We start from the raw sequence: 16,506 nt of genomic DNA, 5'->3' as shown, positions 1-16,506 counted from the left end.
TATGGGTTCTATTTATAAAAATGGGAATCTGACCCCATGGACCTGGATGATTCCCAAAAGGAAATATTTGAGGGAATGTATGATTCCTTGTTTTATAAATAGAGCCCTATGTATTTTACCACTCAGCTCTATGTAACTTTTGTTCCTTTAGAACTCACATCAAAGATGCAGAAAGTTCCCCCTGTACTAGCAGCGTTTCTCAACCAGGGGTGAGAAACACTGGGCTGGACAGATAAAAATGGCTAACTGCATTAACTTTGCCTTTAGATATGCTTTTCTCAATATACACACTCCTGACCTCTGCACATGCTATGTTGTATGTTACATACACCTGACTGCTACATTCTGCAGATCATGTTGTAGAATTTAGAAAAAAAAAAGAATGGGCTTACATTAAACTAACCGAATTTCAAACAGTTGGGAGCAAAACACCATGTTATGGACTATGTAATGAACATCATTGGTCAGGAATATATATAATGCACAACATCACATATAAAGTACATGGGTTAGGACTATGCAATGCACAATATAGTGTATAGAATGCAAAGGTTCAAGATGTACAACATGGCGTATACAGTGCAGCAGTCAGGAGTATGTAATATAAAATATAATGTATGTAGAATGAAGCAGTGAAAAGTATGAAATGTACAACCAAACATGTGCAGAGATCAGAAGTATCTACAGAGTAAAGCACAGTGTACAAAGTTCAGGAGACAGAAGTATTTAATGCACAGCAAAATGTAAAAAAGGTGCAAGGGCCAGACGTATGTACAGTAATGTACGGGAAAAAATGTATAAGGTGTAGGAGTCTGATGTGTGTAATGTATAGCACACTGTACAAAGTTCAGGAGTCAGAAGTGTGTAATTTACAGCGCAGTGTGCAAAGTGCAGGGGTCAGAAGTGTGTAATATGCGGCAAAATGTATAAAAGTTCAGGAGTGTGTAATGCACAGCACAGGGTGCAAAGTTCGGGTGTCAGATATATGCAATGTGCAGCACAGTGTGCAAAGTGCATGTATCTAGTTTGGGATAAATATAGAATGGTGACTTGCTGTGGCTGTATTTTTCTCCTATCTGCTATCAACTATTAACTACTGGCAAAAAACGACATCTGCCCACAGCAAAAATGGCCGACTGCATCTTTCCGCATTTGTTACATCGATCCCCGGTCTTTGAGGCGCTTCCTAGTGACGTCAGGATCGTGCGCCTGGGAGTGTTTTCAGAGCACATTGTTGTGTTATAACCTGGTGGCGGCTGTCTTGTAGGTAATATTGTTTTTATAATCTAGAAGTGCCTCTGTGTTGCTTAGTGTGAGGTTTGGTCGAGTCGTTTTTTTTGTGTAGCTGTAATCATGATCAACTCTTATGTTTTAGGGCAGCAGCATGGAAGGCAATAAGGATGCTCCACCTCCCAAGCAGCAACCTATGATCTACATTTGTGGAGGTGAGAAACATTGTGTCAAATATAAACTTAGTTCCTGTAAAGTGATGCTACAAAGTTAAGAGTGAATAGCAAATATTGAATTCCCCTGTAGATTTTTCTCTATGGTGCTCTGTGACGGGATCAAAGTCCTGATGTCAGACCCTACAGTGCCAAGCAAGTATTCGGAGCGTTCAACTTTGATGCAAAAATAAACCTTTACTTAAAGCGGAACTAAACTCAATATAATAAAAAATCACACTTACCTGAAGATCCTTTGTGAGGTTTCTTCATTTGAGTCCCACGTCGTCCCAAAATGTGTCACAGACATCTTCTTTCAGGTTCTTCTTCCTGCGTCACCTGATCTTGCACTGCGCAGACACGAGATCGGGTGATGTAGATTGGGAAAAAAAGATTGCCACATGCAGGAGATCAACATTTTTTCCCCCCCATAGATGAAAGGGCTCCTTCTGCTCAATATTTTTTAAATACACTCGCCTGTCCCTGTGCTTTTATGGGTGCTGTGACATATTCTTCCGCTCCTTCCTGGTAGTTGGGAACCTTAAATGACTGCGCATAATAAAAGAAGGCAGTGATCAGAAAGGTAAGTATGTTTTATTGACATCACCTGTCTGTTCTGCAATAATGAACCTGTCTGATGGCAAATTTTCTTTTGCAGGACTTAAAGTTCTGCTTTAAAAAACTCAATGAGTGGCACCGTGTGGGGAAAAAAAATCTTACTGGCTACAGGTGTCACAGTTACAGTATCTGAGGCTTCCAGGGCTATTGAATGTTTTCCCCCCATTTGAGGCTGCAGTCAGTGCCACCAACCCAATATATCATTACTATCAACGCAGGAGCAACATTGTCACATCAGGAATGCGCTCTCTTAAAGCACAAAAGTTTTCCTTTACATAAAAGGGTAGAAAACTCTTTTATGTAAGGGAAAAACTACCTTCTTTTTTTGGGGAGGGGGGTAAGTTAAAACATAATGGGAGCCCAGAGTCTCCTGGGATACATATGTCATGCATCCCAGAGGCTTCTGGTGAGATTGGGCATATGCAGTAGGAGCTTTTTCTTCAATGGGCAGAAGCTGGAAGACGAGGAAAGAAGATGGCGCTGGGATGAAGATGAATAACAGGACAGCCCAGGACCCAATCCCGGAAACCACAGGGATTGAAGGATCTGCGGAAGAAAAGGTGAGTGTTTTTTTTTTTTTTACTTTTGCTTTAATTGGCACTGCAAGATGTTGTACTGACACTGCATAATCAGTTTGTTATATCCCAAGGAAGTCTGGGCAGTGATCCTGTATTTACCTTTCACTCTTAGTGACTTCCAGCAGCTCTCCTGTACAGTGTATTGATGTCTGGTAGTGTTTCACACTGTGCACCCGTTGCTGAGCTGTTTGTGCACAAATTGCAAGCAAACTAGAGCTGATTAAGTATTATTAATATACTGAAGTTGATCTTGATCAAGTAAAGTATTATTAATATTTTATTAAGGGAACCAAACCCTCTGAACCAAAACCCAAAACCAAACCCTCTGAACCAAAACTGAGGAAATAAAAGACCTTTTATATTTAGTTCTCAGAAGTTTTCAAGTGTATTCAATATCTTTAGTACTTTACATGAGACTAGAACAAAAATGCAGTTTAGAAGTTTCATCTTCACTTGCCTAAAGTATAATTGTTTCCTTATAAGGCCTTCAAGTGTTACAGCCAGAGAAAGCTAGGATTTAAACATTTTCTAAAATATGTAAAAATTGGAGGACTCCATGCTCTTCTCCAAACTTCCTTTATTGTTCTTTATTAGAGATGGTCAATGAAATTTAGAAAATTAAACGTTTATGCAGATGACATGAACATTGTATGCAAATTGCACTGACCTACTGGCCAGTTGGTCCTAATATTTGCAGGGTTTGATTAATTCAGTTCTATTTGCATAACTTTAATTTGCATTCAATTTTTATGTCATTTAGATCAAATTTGAATTTTCTGCATCTCATTGACCATTTCTATTTTTTAAAGATGGCATTCTGGTGTCATACAATCAAGGAAGAACCCTGGAGTATAAAGATAGCATTTTCCTTGCAGTGAGAGCACTGCTTGTTTCACCTATATATACCTAACTTATTCTTTGCACCCTTCCGCTGTCCAAACCCCAGGTGTCTTGGGGGTGAACTGTGGACATCTTAATGCACAGTGTAGTACTTGGACCTCCACAGTAAAGGTTTATGTAAAAAGACTGCAACTGTTTGGGCAATAGGAAGAACATGCTTTGGTGTACCAATCTTGAAAGAAGCCTACAAAAGCGATGAATAAGAAAAACATGCTCAATATTTTCCTTACCTGCAAGGCAAAATGAGCATCCAACCCCTTGTATTAGGGATAGGCACTTATGGCAGTAGTAAAGTGTTCTAGCAAAGTTTCCTCAAAATTGTTTTAATGATACCTGCATATGTGATACTGTTTGTGCACTAAACCATTTCCTTCATTATGGAAAAGTAAAAGTGTACAGCATCATGCCAAAACACATTTTGTACAACATTCATAATATTGCCATGTTTTCTATTTGTTCAAATAATTGCATTCTGAAAAAATCTAAAATATATCTTTATGTCCCACTTAGCCACCCAGAGCTTACATAATGTATATCTGTAATAAAAGTACAGTTATCCCTTAACCATCTCTTTACCAGCATGTTGTCTGTTATGCTCAGGTAATAGCCAATGCTTATCTATAAGTTTCCATTTTTCTTTATTTCAGAATGCCACACAGAAAATGAGATAAAAGCCAGAGATCCCATCAGATGTCGAGAATGTGGTTACAGAATTATGTACAAGAAAAGAACAAAAAGATGTATCCTTTTATCAAGTTTAATATATCTGACATATCTTTGAAAAAAAGCAACACAACATAGTCTAGGGTATGAATGATTTCAGTAGTCTGAGTTTGTTCAGTCTTACAGCTACTTTAACCACCCTGTCGATATTCACGATTATCAATTGGAGAGGTGTAATGTCAGAACTCTAGGAAGCAGAAGTCATACATGAGTTAGTGCCAGCTATAGGGCAACTCGCACACATCCTAATTTAAGAAAGTGACAGATTTTCTTAAAACTCTTCATTGTTGTGTATAAATGAATATACAGGTTCTGATAGTTTGGCCTAAATGATTACTTTTTCCCTGCACTACGTAACACTTTGTATTCCCTGCACTTTGTATTCCATTGTTCAACCTCAAATTTTTCTAAAATGATATTGCCTTGGTACTGTATAAATTGATTGTATAAATTATTCAAAGCATAGTGCTAATAAACTGTTTATGCCCAGCTCAATACCAATACTTGGTCATCAGGGAATAATGGATAGATGGTGCACTTTATTCATTAAGTAAAGTGGGTGATAAAGTATTTTTTTCTTGTAAGATTTTATGGCTCTGAACCATCCCTTGGAAAATCTTTGGTGTAATTTAAAAAAATGTAAAATCTCTGCATTTTAATTTTTTCCTTAACTTTATCCTCAGTGGTTGTTTTTGATGCACGTTAAATGGACCAATGGAGGAGTTATCTTGCATCATGGATCTTTTTTCACTTTTTTTTTTTTTTTTTTTGTGAAAAATCCCACAACTATGTCAGTATGCATCTGTAAATTATAACAATTTGTAATAAAGTTTTGAAACCACATAATGTGTCTGGCTGTGATTATTTAATTTTATTGTATATTTCAATCTATGGGGTTTATTTATGAAGCTGTGAGTCTGACATTTCCTAAGTAGAGTAGTTGTATTGCTGTGTAGGAAAATTCCCATTTACATTCTGTCCAGGTAATTGTTGTCATGAAAGAGTAAAGAAAAACATATCGTTTTACAGGCATCATTGGTGCAAGAGTAGTAGCAGGTAAGTGTCCTAGTGGGGTTTCCGGTGATAACTGAATGTGATATTCTCTCTAAAATTGGAAAAGCTTCCTCTCACATCCTGTTGTGTTGCTGGACCAGGCAGTGAGGGGTGTTCAGTAGGAACACAGAAAGCAGTAAATACCGAGGGGATATTTACAGACAAAATTAGATTATCCAAGCACCAATTCTTGATAAGTCCAGGATCTGGCTGTGCTATCTGCAAAATTCTTCGCAGCCCTTTCCTTCCATTCCATAACTGAACTTTGAATGAACATCGTCACCCGTCATCATCTCTCTTTCCTGGTGTTAGGAAACTTTCAATGAGCATAACTGCCTTAGTTTCTGACCCCCCCACCCATTCTGAGTACTGCTCTCTGAAATTATATAAAGGCTAAAATAAAGAAATTGGAGGGCTTTTGTAAAAATTCATGCAAAGGCTATCAAAATATAATTGATTTAGGTATGAGTAAAAAAGCATTTATTTATTAATTCAAATATTGAATGATGCAACATGTGATATTAATTAAAAATGCAATTGATCAGAAACAATTTGTTAAAAATGATTTTTGAGTTATTGATAAATTATAAATTTATTGTAGCACAGTGATGAGCAGCACAGTGGTTCAGAGGTTAGCACTCTGGCTTTTCCCGTGGTAGGTCCCAGGTACAAATTTCAGCCAGGACACTATCTGTATTTCAATATTTTTATTGGATTTTAATTTGTACAACACAAAAAATTTTTCCATAGAAAAAGACAAAGAAAGAAAAACAATAAAAACATAATCATAACAAGAAAAAGAACACATTGTGTGTGCGCCAGCAATTAAACAATTTGCTCTGCAGAAATGTCTAAACAGAATTATCCATCTCGTCCATGCAGAAAGGGTCAGGACACTATCTGCATGGACATTGCATGCTCTCCCCGTGTTTCCATAGGTTTCGTACTACATTCTAAAATAATCCATAGGTTTTTTTTTTTTTTGTCTTTCCTCCCAAAAATTGACCTTAAACTGTGCTAATGGCATATGACTATGTTGGGGACATTAGATTGCGAGCCCTTTGAAGGTCAGCTAGTGCCATGACTATGATGAAATGCTTTGTATAATGTTGGTGCTATATAAATACAAGATAATAATAATGGTTGGTTCTCATTTTTTTTAAATATTCGGTAAGAAACTAATAAAATTGTGCCGCAGCTGAAACTTGTAAAATGCAATAAATGCTCACTAAAATGAATAAGGGCCTGTAGTTTTATTGCTTATCAATTATTTCTAGTTGAAATGAATAATCAAATTACTCCGATAAATATGCATATTAGGGTAATTATTACTTTAGGGTAATTAATACATGACTTGATCTAATTGCACCTGAAGCCACTGTAGGACACTTTCCACGATTTGAATATATTCCATCAGCTGTTTGGTTTTCCAACGGCCAACAAGAGTCTGAATGGCAGTTTGTAACTGGAAGGAATGGGTTCCTGTGATGTTCCAACTCATGCATCTTTGACAGTTAAAGCAAACCGTTGGCTGTGCTGCATTCTGTACCTGGCAAAACCATACCATATGTTACCATAAAAGTCAAAATGCTTATTGTTCTATATGCAGTGTGCAGAGATCATAACTCAAAGGTTATATTTTAATTTACAATGTATGTTGATATATATATATATATATATATATATATATATACATTTTTATTATTCTTTAAACACACTATTACCCCTTTCTGGAATGTGATTTTTTAATGTATAATGTTCTGGAAAGGAAATCAGGCGAAAAAATCTAACACTTATAGGTGTTCTGGATTCCTTTTTTTCTTTCCAGCCCATTGTAAGCAATGATGGCCTATATACTCCTGCAGAAAAGGTTTCCTTTAAACTCAATGATGACAACTTTAATACTGAAACAGTGCTTTGGAGATTTGGCTTTCAAGGGCTGGGGTAAACTGGGAACATATTTTAAATACTAACGCTCTTTTTTTTTATAAAACAAGGAATCACTATTCTTTCAAACATTGCCTGATGGGAATCCTCCAGAGTCATGGGTTTCAGTAGCAGTAGCTGATTCCCACCAGGGAATATTTAAGTGAATGTCAGATTCGCTGTCTTATCTGAAAATAAATACTGTTAGAGATAGTGTAGATTTGCTTGACCACCAAATGCCCACTAGATGGCAGTTTTGGATTATTTTAGAGAAAATACAACTAGTCCACACTAGTTATGAGAGCTGATCTGAGCTATAGGTTTTGCATTGGTTATATGCCTATAGTTTTTTTTTTTTTTTTTTTTTAATTAAGGTGTATATATGTATATCATTACTTTAGAACTTTAATACCCAGTTATACTCTTTGCTTCTAGAAAATATCCAGCTTTCTCTTAAAGGAATTTATAGCAGTTGCTTAAGCTTCTTCCTGAGGGAGCCGATTCCACATTTTCACAGACCTTACAGTGAAGAATCCCTTCCTTATCCGCAGCTTAAACTTCTTTTCCTCCAGACGCAAAGAGTGTCCTCTTGTTCTTTGTAATGATCTCAAAGTGAATATTTGGGAAGAGTGTTCTCTATTTGGACCATTTATATGTTATTATATGTTAATTAACATCCCAGGGCTAAAGGCAGCTCTGGGAATCCTCCTGTTTTAATTTCCTCTTCCGATGGTTTCGCGAAATCGGTTCGCGGAAACTTTGCGGAACCATTGGAAGTTCGAGGAAACTTTCCTGAGAATGCCAGAGGCATTCTCGCTCATCCCTAGTTCTTTATCAAACCGATGCCGATGGATTGGCATATAATTATTAATAACATTATTATTAAATAATGTTATACTAAAGTGTTGTCAGAGCAGGACAGTAAGTGTGTTACTGGCAGAAGCACCAGGTGAAAATAAAGGGAATAAATCTAAATTAAATCGCAGCCATCACATCTAGGGACCTGTAAACTGGTATATATCATTCTTACTTTTTTGATTCTTGGGTTTAGATACCCACAGTGCTGGGGTTGACGTTTTAACTGCTCTGGAATGTAAAGCTGTATGGAAATGAATTGCTCATGTCTAGAAAAAACAGTACATCCTGAGATTTAACTCCTAGATTGTAAGCTTTTCTGGGCAGGGTCCTTTCCTTGTGTGTCACTGTCTGTATCTGCTTGTCGTTTGCAACCCTATTTAATGTACAGTGGTGCGGTATATGTTGGCGCTATATAAATCCTGATTATTCATAATATTATTAATAATAATTCACAAATCCTAAAGAGCTAAAATCCTAAAAACATAAAGAGCTTTTCCACCCATGTGACAGTAATTTTTGAATGTTACTGAAATCAGCTAAAAATGACTTTATTGGTAATAGATAACTGTATTCTACTGTATTAGTTTTCTTTTTTTTTTTTTTTTTTTTTAACTAAGCCTGAGGTGAGGACGAGCCCAGCAGAAGTGTTATTTGTTTATAGCTAAAGTGAGGATTCTAGAACCGCTGTCAACTCCAGACACTAGAGGACAAATATTATTTAGCTTCAGAGGTCGCCGAAGTTATAAGGAAGTCACCCGCTCTTCAGCTATTATTTTGGTCTCTGACAAAATGGCCGCCTCGTTATACTAAGTGCCTATCTCTGGAGACATTCTTTATGGATTTCATGTACTACTGTTCATCCTAGTATCGTGAAGTTTCTTTCTGCGATTGGTCAGTAGAGTGTAGGCGTTATGTCTCCATGGTAACAGCAAACAAAATGTAGGCCGCGGGGTTTGTTTTGTAGTGGAAGTTGTGATCGGTCTCGCAGCTCTGCGCTGAACTGTTCGCGTGCCTGCAGGTGAGTGTATGGGACGGACACGTGTCTCCTCTATACCCCCTGAGCCTGGGGTGTCACCGCTGCTGGGGGACCTGTGTTGTTATATATCTGTTTAGTATTAATTATCCTTTCCAAGGCTGTGCTGCAACCAGAAGCCATAGGCTGCCTTATTATACAGTCTCTGCTGTCCTGGCTGTAGGAGAAATTCATAAAAATTCATAAAATCTTATAACTTTAAATTGTAATTTTGCTCTATATTGCCATAAAGAGAACCTGTCAAGCAAACAAAGTGGGGGCAGCTATAGCCAGTATTATCCTCCTGGGCTGTTTCTGTTTCTGTCCAGATTTATATGTCTAAAAGCGGTACATTGTCTTTCATGAAAATGTATTTTACAGTATAATATAATAGTTACATAGTAGGTTAGCTGGAAAAAAAACAAGTCCTTCAAGTTCAACCACCAGGAAAATAAACATATCCCAGATAAAAAACCCTATAAGACATAGTTGGTCCAGAGAAAGGCAAAAAAAACCCTGGTATAAATTGCTTCAACAGGGGAAAAAATTCCTTCCTGATTCCATGAGGCAATCCGATGTTCCCTGGATCAACAGTCACTGTTATTTTTACTTTAAAGCCTTAATACCCAGTTATATTCTGTGCTTCTAGAAATCATCCAGCTTTTTCCTAAAGCAATCTATAGTAGTTGCTGAAACTACTTCCTGAGGGAGTCGATTCCACATTTTCACAGACCTTACAGTGAAGAATCCCTTCCTTATCCGGAGCCTAAACTTCTCTTCCTCCAGAGGCAAAGATTGCCCTCTTGTTCTTTGTAATGATCTCAAAGTGAATAATTGGGAAGAGAGTTCTCTATATGGACCATTTATATATTGATACAGGGTGATCACACCCCCCCTTTTACGTCTCTTCTCAGGGGAGAATAGATTCAGTTCAGCTAATCTCTCCTCATAGCTGAGCTCCTCCATTCCTTTTATTAGTTTAGTTGCCCTTCTCTGCACTCTCTCCAATTCCACAATGTCCTTTTTGTGAACTGGTGCCCAAAACTGGACTGCATATTCCAGATGTGGTCTGACCAATGCTTTGTACAGGGGCAGGATTATGTCCCAATCTCTGCAGTCTATTCCTCTTTAATACAAGAAAGTACTTTACTAGCTTTAATTTTTGCAGCTTGGCATTGCAATAATAATATCAGTATAATAAAGTTTGAAATATAAAATCATGTCAAAATAATAAATAAATTTAAAAAAAAATTAAGAATAAACTTTGACATGATTTTGTGTTTCAAACTTTATTATACTCATATTATTATATTATACTGTAAAATACATTTTCATGAAAGACAATGTACTGCTTTTATACATATAAATCCACTGTATTGCATTCAATACAGTTATTTTGTATTGAATGCAATACAAAATAATTTGAAATTCCCGCCACGCTCCTAGTGATGCCTGTACGCACCAACGTCACCGGGAACTCCCAGGGAACGTCAGCATACTCGCTGGGGAACAGATTGACAAAGAGAACGCGGCAAGAGGATGGCAGGACACTGGGGGACGCGGATGGGGCCGGGTAAGCCTTAATGTTTTACTTTTTTAGCTACCCCGAGTGTGGCCTGGGGTTACTGCTTTCAGCTTTTTTTTTTTTACCCCAAGCCACACTCAGGCTTACTGCTCGGGAGGTTAATGTACAGCACTGTGTAATATGTTGGTGCTATATAACTCCTGCACAGGGTATCTGTCTTATTGCTGTGGATTCCAAGGTGGTCCAGGTATTTTGTACATATGCTGGGGTGTACATACACCCTTCATGAAGGGGATTGTCTGTATGAACCTTTAAAGAATATCTCAGGCCAAATTTTCTTTTCCATTTTACAGAAAGAAAATGTTAAAAATCTGTTCAAAGGTTTTCCCCTAACTTTCTGTCCTGTCCACCTACTACAGATTGCCTGAAGAAAACTACAGGGGGCGGATACAAGACCAGTCACCCTGTACAGGAAGTGAGCAGCAGTGATCGGTCTTTGCTACAGGTAGTTCCTGGACAGAGACAGGATTTTTTATTGGATTCTGCACAGATCTAGAAGAAAACACAAAGAAGCCTTGATTCAAGTAAGTATCCATAGCCAGAGTTTTGTTGTGTTTGGGGAAGTTTTAAAGTGGAACTAAGATTCGGCTTTGAAAATTTGGAATCAGACAGGTCTTTATTGCAGAAAGGGGTTCAAACCATTTACATCGCTATCCAAAACTAGAAAAAAAGTGTTTTGCCTATTTATTTAGTTAAAGAATAAATATGGATTACTATTTAAAAATGTATTGCATCCCTTATTCTTTATATACAATTTTCCACTGCAGAGTTTCACAAATAACTGTTAATCCTTTCAGTCAAGTGCACGTAATGCAACTTCCTGTAATGTTGTGATGACATTTCAGAGTTTCCACTCTGCATTGCCATTGGCTACACCTAGTCCAGCCCACTTCTTTTAGATTGGTTGTCTTTGTTGCTGAAGCTGTCACTGTGAGCTGCAGTGTCTGAGAAGAAGAGCATGGGAGACACATTCTCAGTCATTTAGGATAAGTAAAGGAAATTATTATTTTTCTTTACTTTATGAGGATTGGGCATTACATAATAATACGTCTGTTCGGAGATGCTCTAACATCATTGAACTAGCTATTAAAATTGCACAATAGTTGGATGCGGTATCACTGAACACAGGACTATTCAATAATCAGCATACAACTTGGTTTATACAAACAATACCAGGAAAGCAGTTACAGGTGGAAAAATCCATCCCAGTAGGTTGACTGTTTTTTCTAAGAATGATCAGCACATGGGTTTCTTGTGGAGGTTTCCTGTGGACTTTGAAAAAAAATGCTGTGTTAATGCAACTGACAGACTGAATAATAATTATTTTATTTGTCCCATAGGGGCCCGTAGCTTGTGACCCTGTTACTGTACAGCTAAGGTTGTCTAACTTTTTGGTATTATTGTTTAGAGATGAGTACTTCTGAGATCTCCTCCGGAGTCTATCGTGGAACAACTAAAACATATGACATACCCATCGATCATCTCGACTATAAATTCATTGGGAAGTGCACAGATGTCAAACATCTTGAGAAGATTTTGAGAGTTCTCAGGTAATTCTTTGGTTGTCTAGTGCTGTATAGGGAGTTGAATAAAAGTTTGTAGATCAGTGTGCCTTGATTTGGTGTGTTTTTATGGTTCTGGCAAATCCACATTTACAGGAGGAATCATTTGACACACTGCATTTAAAAAGATTCTATAGGCCTGATTTATTAAAGCTTTCCAAAGCTGGAGAGTATACACTTTCATCAGTGAAGCTGGGTAATCCAGCAAACCTGCAATGAATATGGTTCAAGATTGAAAACATTTGCTAAAATGACTTTCGATGTTTGCAGGATCACCCAGCTTCACTGCTGAAAGTGTATCCTCTCCAGCATTGGAGAGCTTTGATAAACCAGGCCATATGAAAGAAGAGGCAGCATTGTATATAAGAAAGAGAAGAACATTCAACACAACCTCTTGTCCTCTATTCATTGCTGATAGGTTAGGGAGTTCTATGAACACTGTATATAGATTTGTATGGGCTCATCAACCTGTAGGAAGGAATGGAGCTCCATTGTAGCTGTAAGTGTAATTCTTCAGATCAGATTTTGGGACTCCGTAGGCCACTGAGGATTTGGCATTGCACCGGTGAATGGTGAACCGGGTCAAGGAAATGAGGCCTAAAATAGAACATACAGAAGACAATTTCAGCTGTTTCTGGGTCACTGTCCTGGAACAAGTATGCAGATCAAGAATATCAGATAAAAAGTCAGACATTTGGTTCTTGATTCAGAAAGTAAAATATAATATCCTTATAACAGCCAGGTAATTCACATTTTATAAAGAAAAAGTCAGCACAAGCCCCCTCTCAGAATGGAATTATGGGACCTGCTATATCTGTGTGGTTTGGGGGTCATCTGTAGTCTGTTGTTTAATGCTATGTTATATATACATTCTGATGGCCAATAATCTGCTCCAGTTTTCTTTTTTTCTTTTAGATCTGCTATAAAATGTAGAGACTAATATATCAGATTTTTATATTTGTAAAAATTTTTTATATACTTATGTTATATAGGATTGTAAAATCAGACTGTATAGTGCATCCCCAGCTTTAGTTTAGCTTCAACTCATGTTCTCTTTTGGAGTCTCTTACTTGCTGTCCAAACTGGATAAATGCATTTCCTTTTATAGCTACCTAGATTCTGCATCATTTTAGTCAATGACATTTATTAGGATGGATGGCACTTTTTTTCAGGTGAGTTGTTGCCAGAAACAGAATAGTCAATATAATTCTTCTACCACAAGGTTACTTTCAAATAAACACCTGGCATGTAAAAGAAGGGACACTATACTTACCTTCCATGTTATCCCAAATCTTCAAAATGCTTCACTGCTTGCTAGCTGCTGCAGTTATTCAATCACTTCAATTTCTACATTTTTAAATATTTATTTCCAAATTTCATATTTGCATTTTAAGGCACCAAATATCACTGGCTCCTCTTGTAACATCAATTATAAAAACATAACCTATTTTACATTAAAAAATAAACATGAGATTGCAGTAAACAATCTTTGGTTCACAATTATAATGAAGATGTTGCAATAGTTATCCCCATTATTCATTTCTCAATGCGTTTTGCAACACTCATTGCTTCCTCAAGAGGCATGGGACATCAAAAAAACAAATATTACCAAATCTCTTCAAACTCAGTATCCATCAGGACAATCTATCTATGTGTGTAATTGTACTGGATTCTATAAAGATCCTACGCAACAAGATTGAACTCAGCACACTGCATTAAAATCATATATCTTTATGTCTTGTGTTCCATATCTCAAACCGTGGATGAGGAATTCGCCCTCCATCCTCTGTATTTAGCATTTGTGCAGTCTGCAGAAATCTGTTCCACCTTCTTTGTGGATTTGTTATTTCCGCTGGCTTGTAAGTCCTGTAATGATGGCTAACTGACATCATAAACTGCTGCAAGAGGTGAGAGGGGAAGGAATGCATAAACCTGAAACTGTGTAATATTTGCAGTGGTGCATCAAGACACTGGATACTCAGGACAGGTAAGTATAGAGTCCACTCTTTAACATGGCTGGTGTTCAAGTGGCCCGGTGGTGACAGCTTAACTTTAAAGCTTGTGGCTTGTTCTGTAGCAATAGGAAATAATTTTTTTTCTGTGCTTTTATTGGCTAATTTGCTTCTTTTAAAAGCCCTATGTCTTTATCTTTGTTATCTCCCCTATATTTATTGCAATTTCTGTAATTTACCAAGATCTGGGGAAGAAGGACACTACCCGGACCTAACAGAATTCTGTGAGAAGCGTATTGAAAATCTGTCTCCACAAAGCCGTGCTCTGAGAAAAGATAAACCACCAGCAACTGCGGCTGATTTCTCTTTTGAAGATTGGAATCAAATTGATAGTGATTTTAAGGTAAGGAGTATTTTATTCCTTGCAAATGCTGCAATACTTGCTGTTAAACTGGAGTTGTTCTTTGCAGTACTTCTATTCCACCACAAGATGCTCTCAGTCTTTCAGTTTCTATAAAACACATGCCCTGACTTATTAAAGCTCTCCAATGCTGGCAGGATACACTTTTATTGAAGCTGGGTGATCCAGCAAGCCTGGAACGGATTTCTTAAAAGTAATTTGCTGAATTACCCAGCTTCACTTCTCCATTTCTGGAGAGCTTTATTTAATCAGGCACAGTGTTTTCCATCTGAAAGACTGATTCATACTATGAATAAATGGGAGTCATTTCTAAGGGGCCATCACCACACTCCCCGACTTTTACTATGTGTTGAATCTGGAAGCTGCACTGATGTAATCACATCAGCGCACATCTTTGCATGAGCAGACACTGTTCCAGGCCAGAAAAGAGGCAAAGGTGAATTTGTCCCAATATGTTACATGCTTGACATTTGAAAAAGGAAAATATGAATGTATATTGAATGATGGTTACCTGTTACAATACTAGTCATGTGATTTATAGTAGTAGTATCAAATGTCATTCTGCATTACCTTTTCTGTTGTTAGGTTTGCCGTGTTACTAAGACAGATAAGCATTTCAGATTATTTTTTATTTTTCAGGCATTTTTAACTGATATCAAGCTTAAAGAACAACAGAAATCTATCATTGAGAAAGACATGGACAACCTGCCCCCTATTCGTAGCTTCTGCACCAACCCAACACCTAACAAGGTTCTAAATTTGTAATCTTTTCATTAAACTGATTATACTGCATTTATATGCAGATTACTATTATTTCCCAAGGGTTTTTCAAGGCTATCAACTTCCTGTTTACATGTAAAAGAACCTAAAAATGTACCTGGCAGTCCGAAATAGTTTTTATTACTAGCCGCAACTATCTAACTACATTTTACAGTGGACCTGGCATGCTAAATGGAACTACATACTATTAGTATTACACCATTAAACAGTGCCTAAACAAAAAAGGAAAGGAAATTGGAAACATCCAAGCTGTAAAAAATGATTCCAAAACATTTTCAGCTTTATTGATTGAAATTGAATAAATATGTCACCCCAAGCAACCTGGACCCTGAGAAAAACCCAGCTACTGTGATTGGTAACATAACAATGTGTCAATACCAGACCAATAAACACATATTGCTGCAAATATTCCGTGCTGTGAACATAGGCTACCAAGAGAATGAAGAATAATGTCAGTTACATGTGCCAACAATAAAAATGACATTGACTTAGATATTAAAATAAAACATAACATTTTCCAAATAATGGAATCTCTTGAGTTCAATATTCCATGAAGTTGCATCTTTTTTTCATCATGTTTAGGAGTCCATTTACCTTTTCTTTATGGTTTATGGATATGATTAGTGGTTATGTGAAGCCTCTCAACTAAATTTTTTGTGAAGTAGGTGAATAGGTAAAATGCTTGTTTGGTTCAATATCTTTATCTTAATACTAACGTTTAATGTATATCATTGATGATTACACTCTCTAAATCTCATTCCAAATAATACACAAAGGTTATGTGTGATCCTTTATGTGCAGTATACAACTCAAAACACATTAAAACTTATTAAGGGGGGGAAAAGTTATTCCAAAAGTGCAACATGGGGAGGGACGGGTCAGGCTTTATGAAAAAAAAAGAGCTACTAAAAATTAAAAAATGAAAAGGGATTTCGAGAAAGGGAATTAAATATAGGAGGAGAAAATAAACAAATAAGACAGTCAACCTTCGTTTTAAATGTTGATTTTGTTCTGATTACCATACATGCCTGTGGTTCTTTGGGATTTCCATTTTGTTACTGCTAAGTGGAATCCTGCATTCTGTAGTATACACAAA

The 16,506-nt window shown here is 37.0% G+C and overlaps 2 protein-coding genes across 6 annotated transcripts in view; both read left to right on the top strand.

Annotated features, from left to right (window-relative positions):
* Positions 1-1,154: 1,154 nt before the first annotated feature.
* Positions 1,155-5,107, top strand: POLR2K (RNA polymerase II, I and III subunit K). Of its 3 annotated transcripts, none has more exons than XM_072410839.1 (4): positions 1,155-1,267; positions 1,376-1,445; positions 4,186-4,278; positions 4,945-5,107. In XM_072410839.1, the coding sequence occupies exons 2-4, from the start codon at positions 1,385-1,387 to the stop codon at positions 4,965-4,967; spliced, it is 177 nt and encodes a 58-aa protein (XP_072266940.1). In that variant the 5' UTR covers positions 1,155-1,267; positions 1,376-1,384; the 3' UTR covers positions 4,968-5,107. The 3 variants fall into 3 exon arrangements, with proteins under 3 accessions (XP_072266940.1, XP_072266941.1, XP_072266942.1); XM_072410840.1 differs by having other exon boundaries at positions 1,179-1,263; XM_072410841.1 differs by having other exon boundaries at positions 1,209-1,267; positions 1,346-1,445.
* A 3,898-nt stretch (positions 5,108-9,005) lies between these two features.
* The window catches only part of SPAG1 (sperm associated antigen 1), a 51,198-nt gene continuing 43,697 nt past the window's right edge, over positions 9,006-16,506 (top strand). The window contains exons 1-5 of one of the 3 annotated variants that reach the window (XM_072410837.1): positions 9,006-9,116; positions 11,055-11,140; positions 12,104-12,245; positions 14,453-14,612; positions 15,270-15,380. In XM_072410837.1, the coding sequence (XP_072266938.1) occupies positions 12,106-12,245; positions 14,453-14,612; positions 15,270-15,380 (411 nt within the window). In that variant the 5' untranslated portion in view covers positions 9,006-9,116; positions 11,055-11,140; positions 12,104-12,105. Of the gene's footprint in view, positions 9,117-11,054; positions 11,220-12,103; positions 12,246-14,452; positions 14,613-15,269; positions 15,381-16,506 lie in introns of all 3 variants that reach the window. The other 2 variants (XM_072410836.1, XM_072410838.1) reach the window with 2 other exon arrangements.

This window comes from Pyxicephalus adspersus, chromosome 5, assembly GCF_032062135.1.
Source record: "Pyxicephalus adspersus chromosome 5, UCB_Pads_2.0, whole genome shotgun sequence".
In the NCBI taxonomy this organism is placed as follows: domain Eukaryota; kingdom Metazoa; phylum Chordata; class Amphibia; order Anura; family Pyxicephalidae; genus Pyxicephalus; species Pyxicephalus adspersus.
This window is presented reverse-complemented; position numbering and strand designations above follow the sequence as displayed.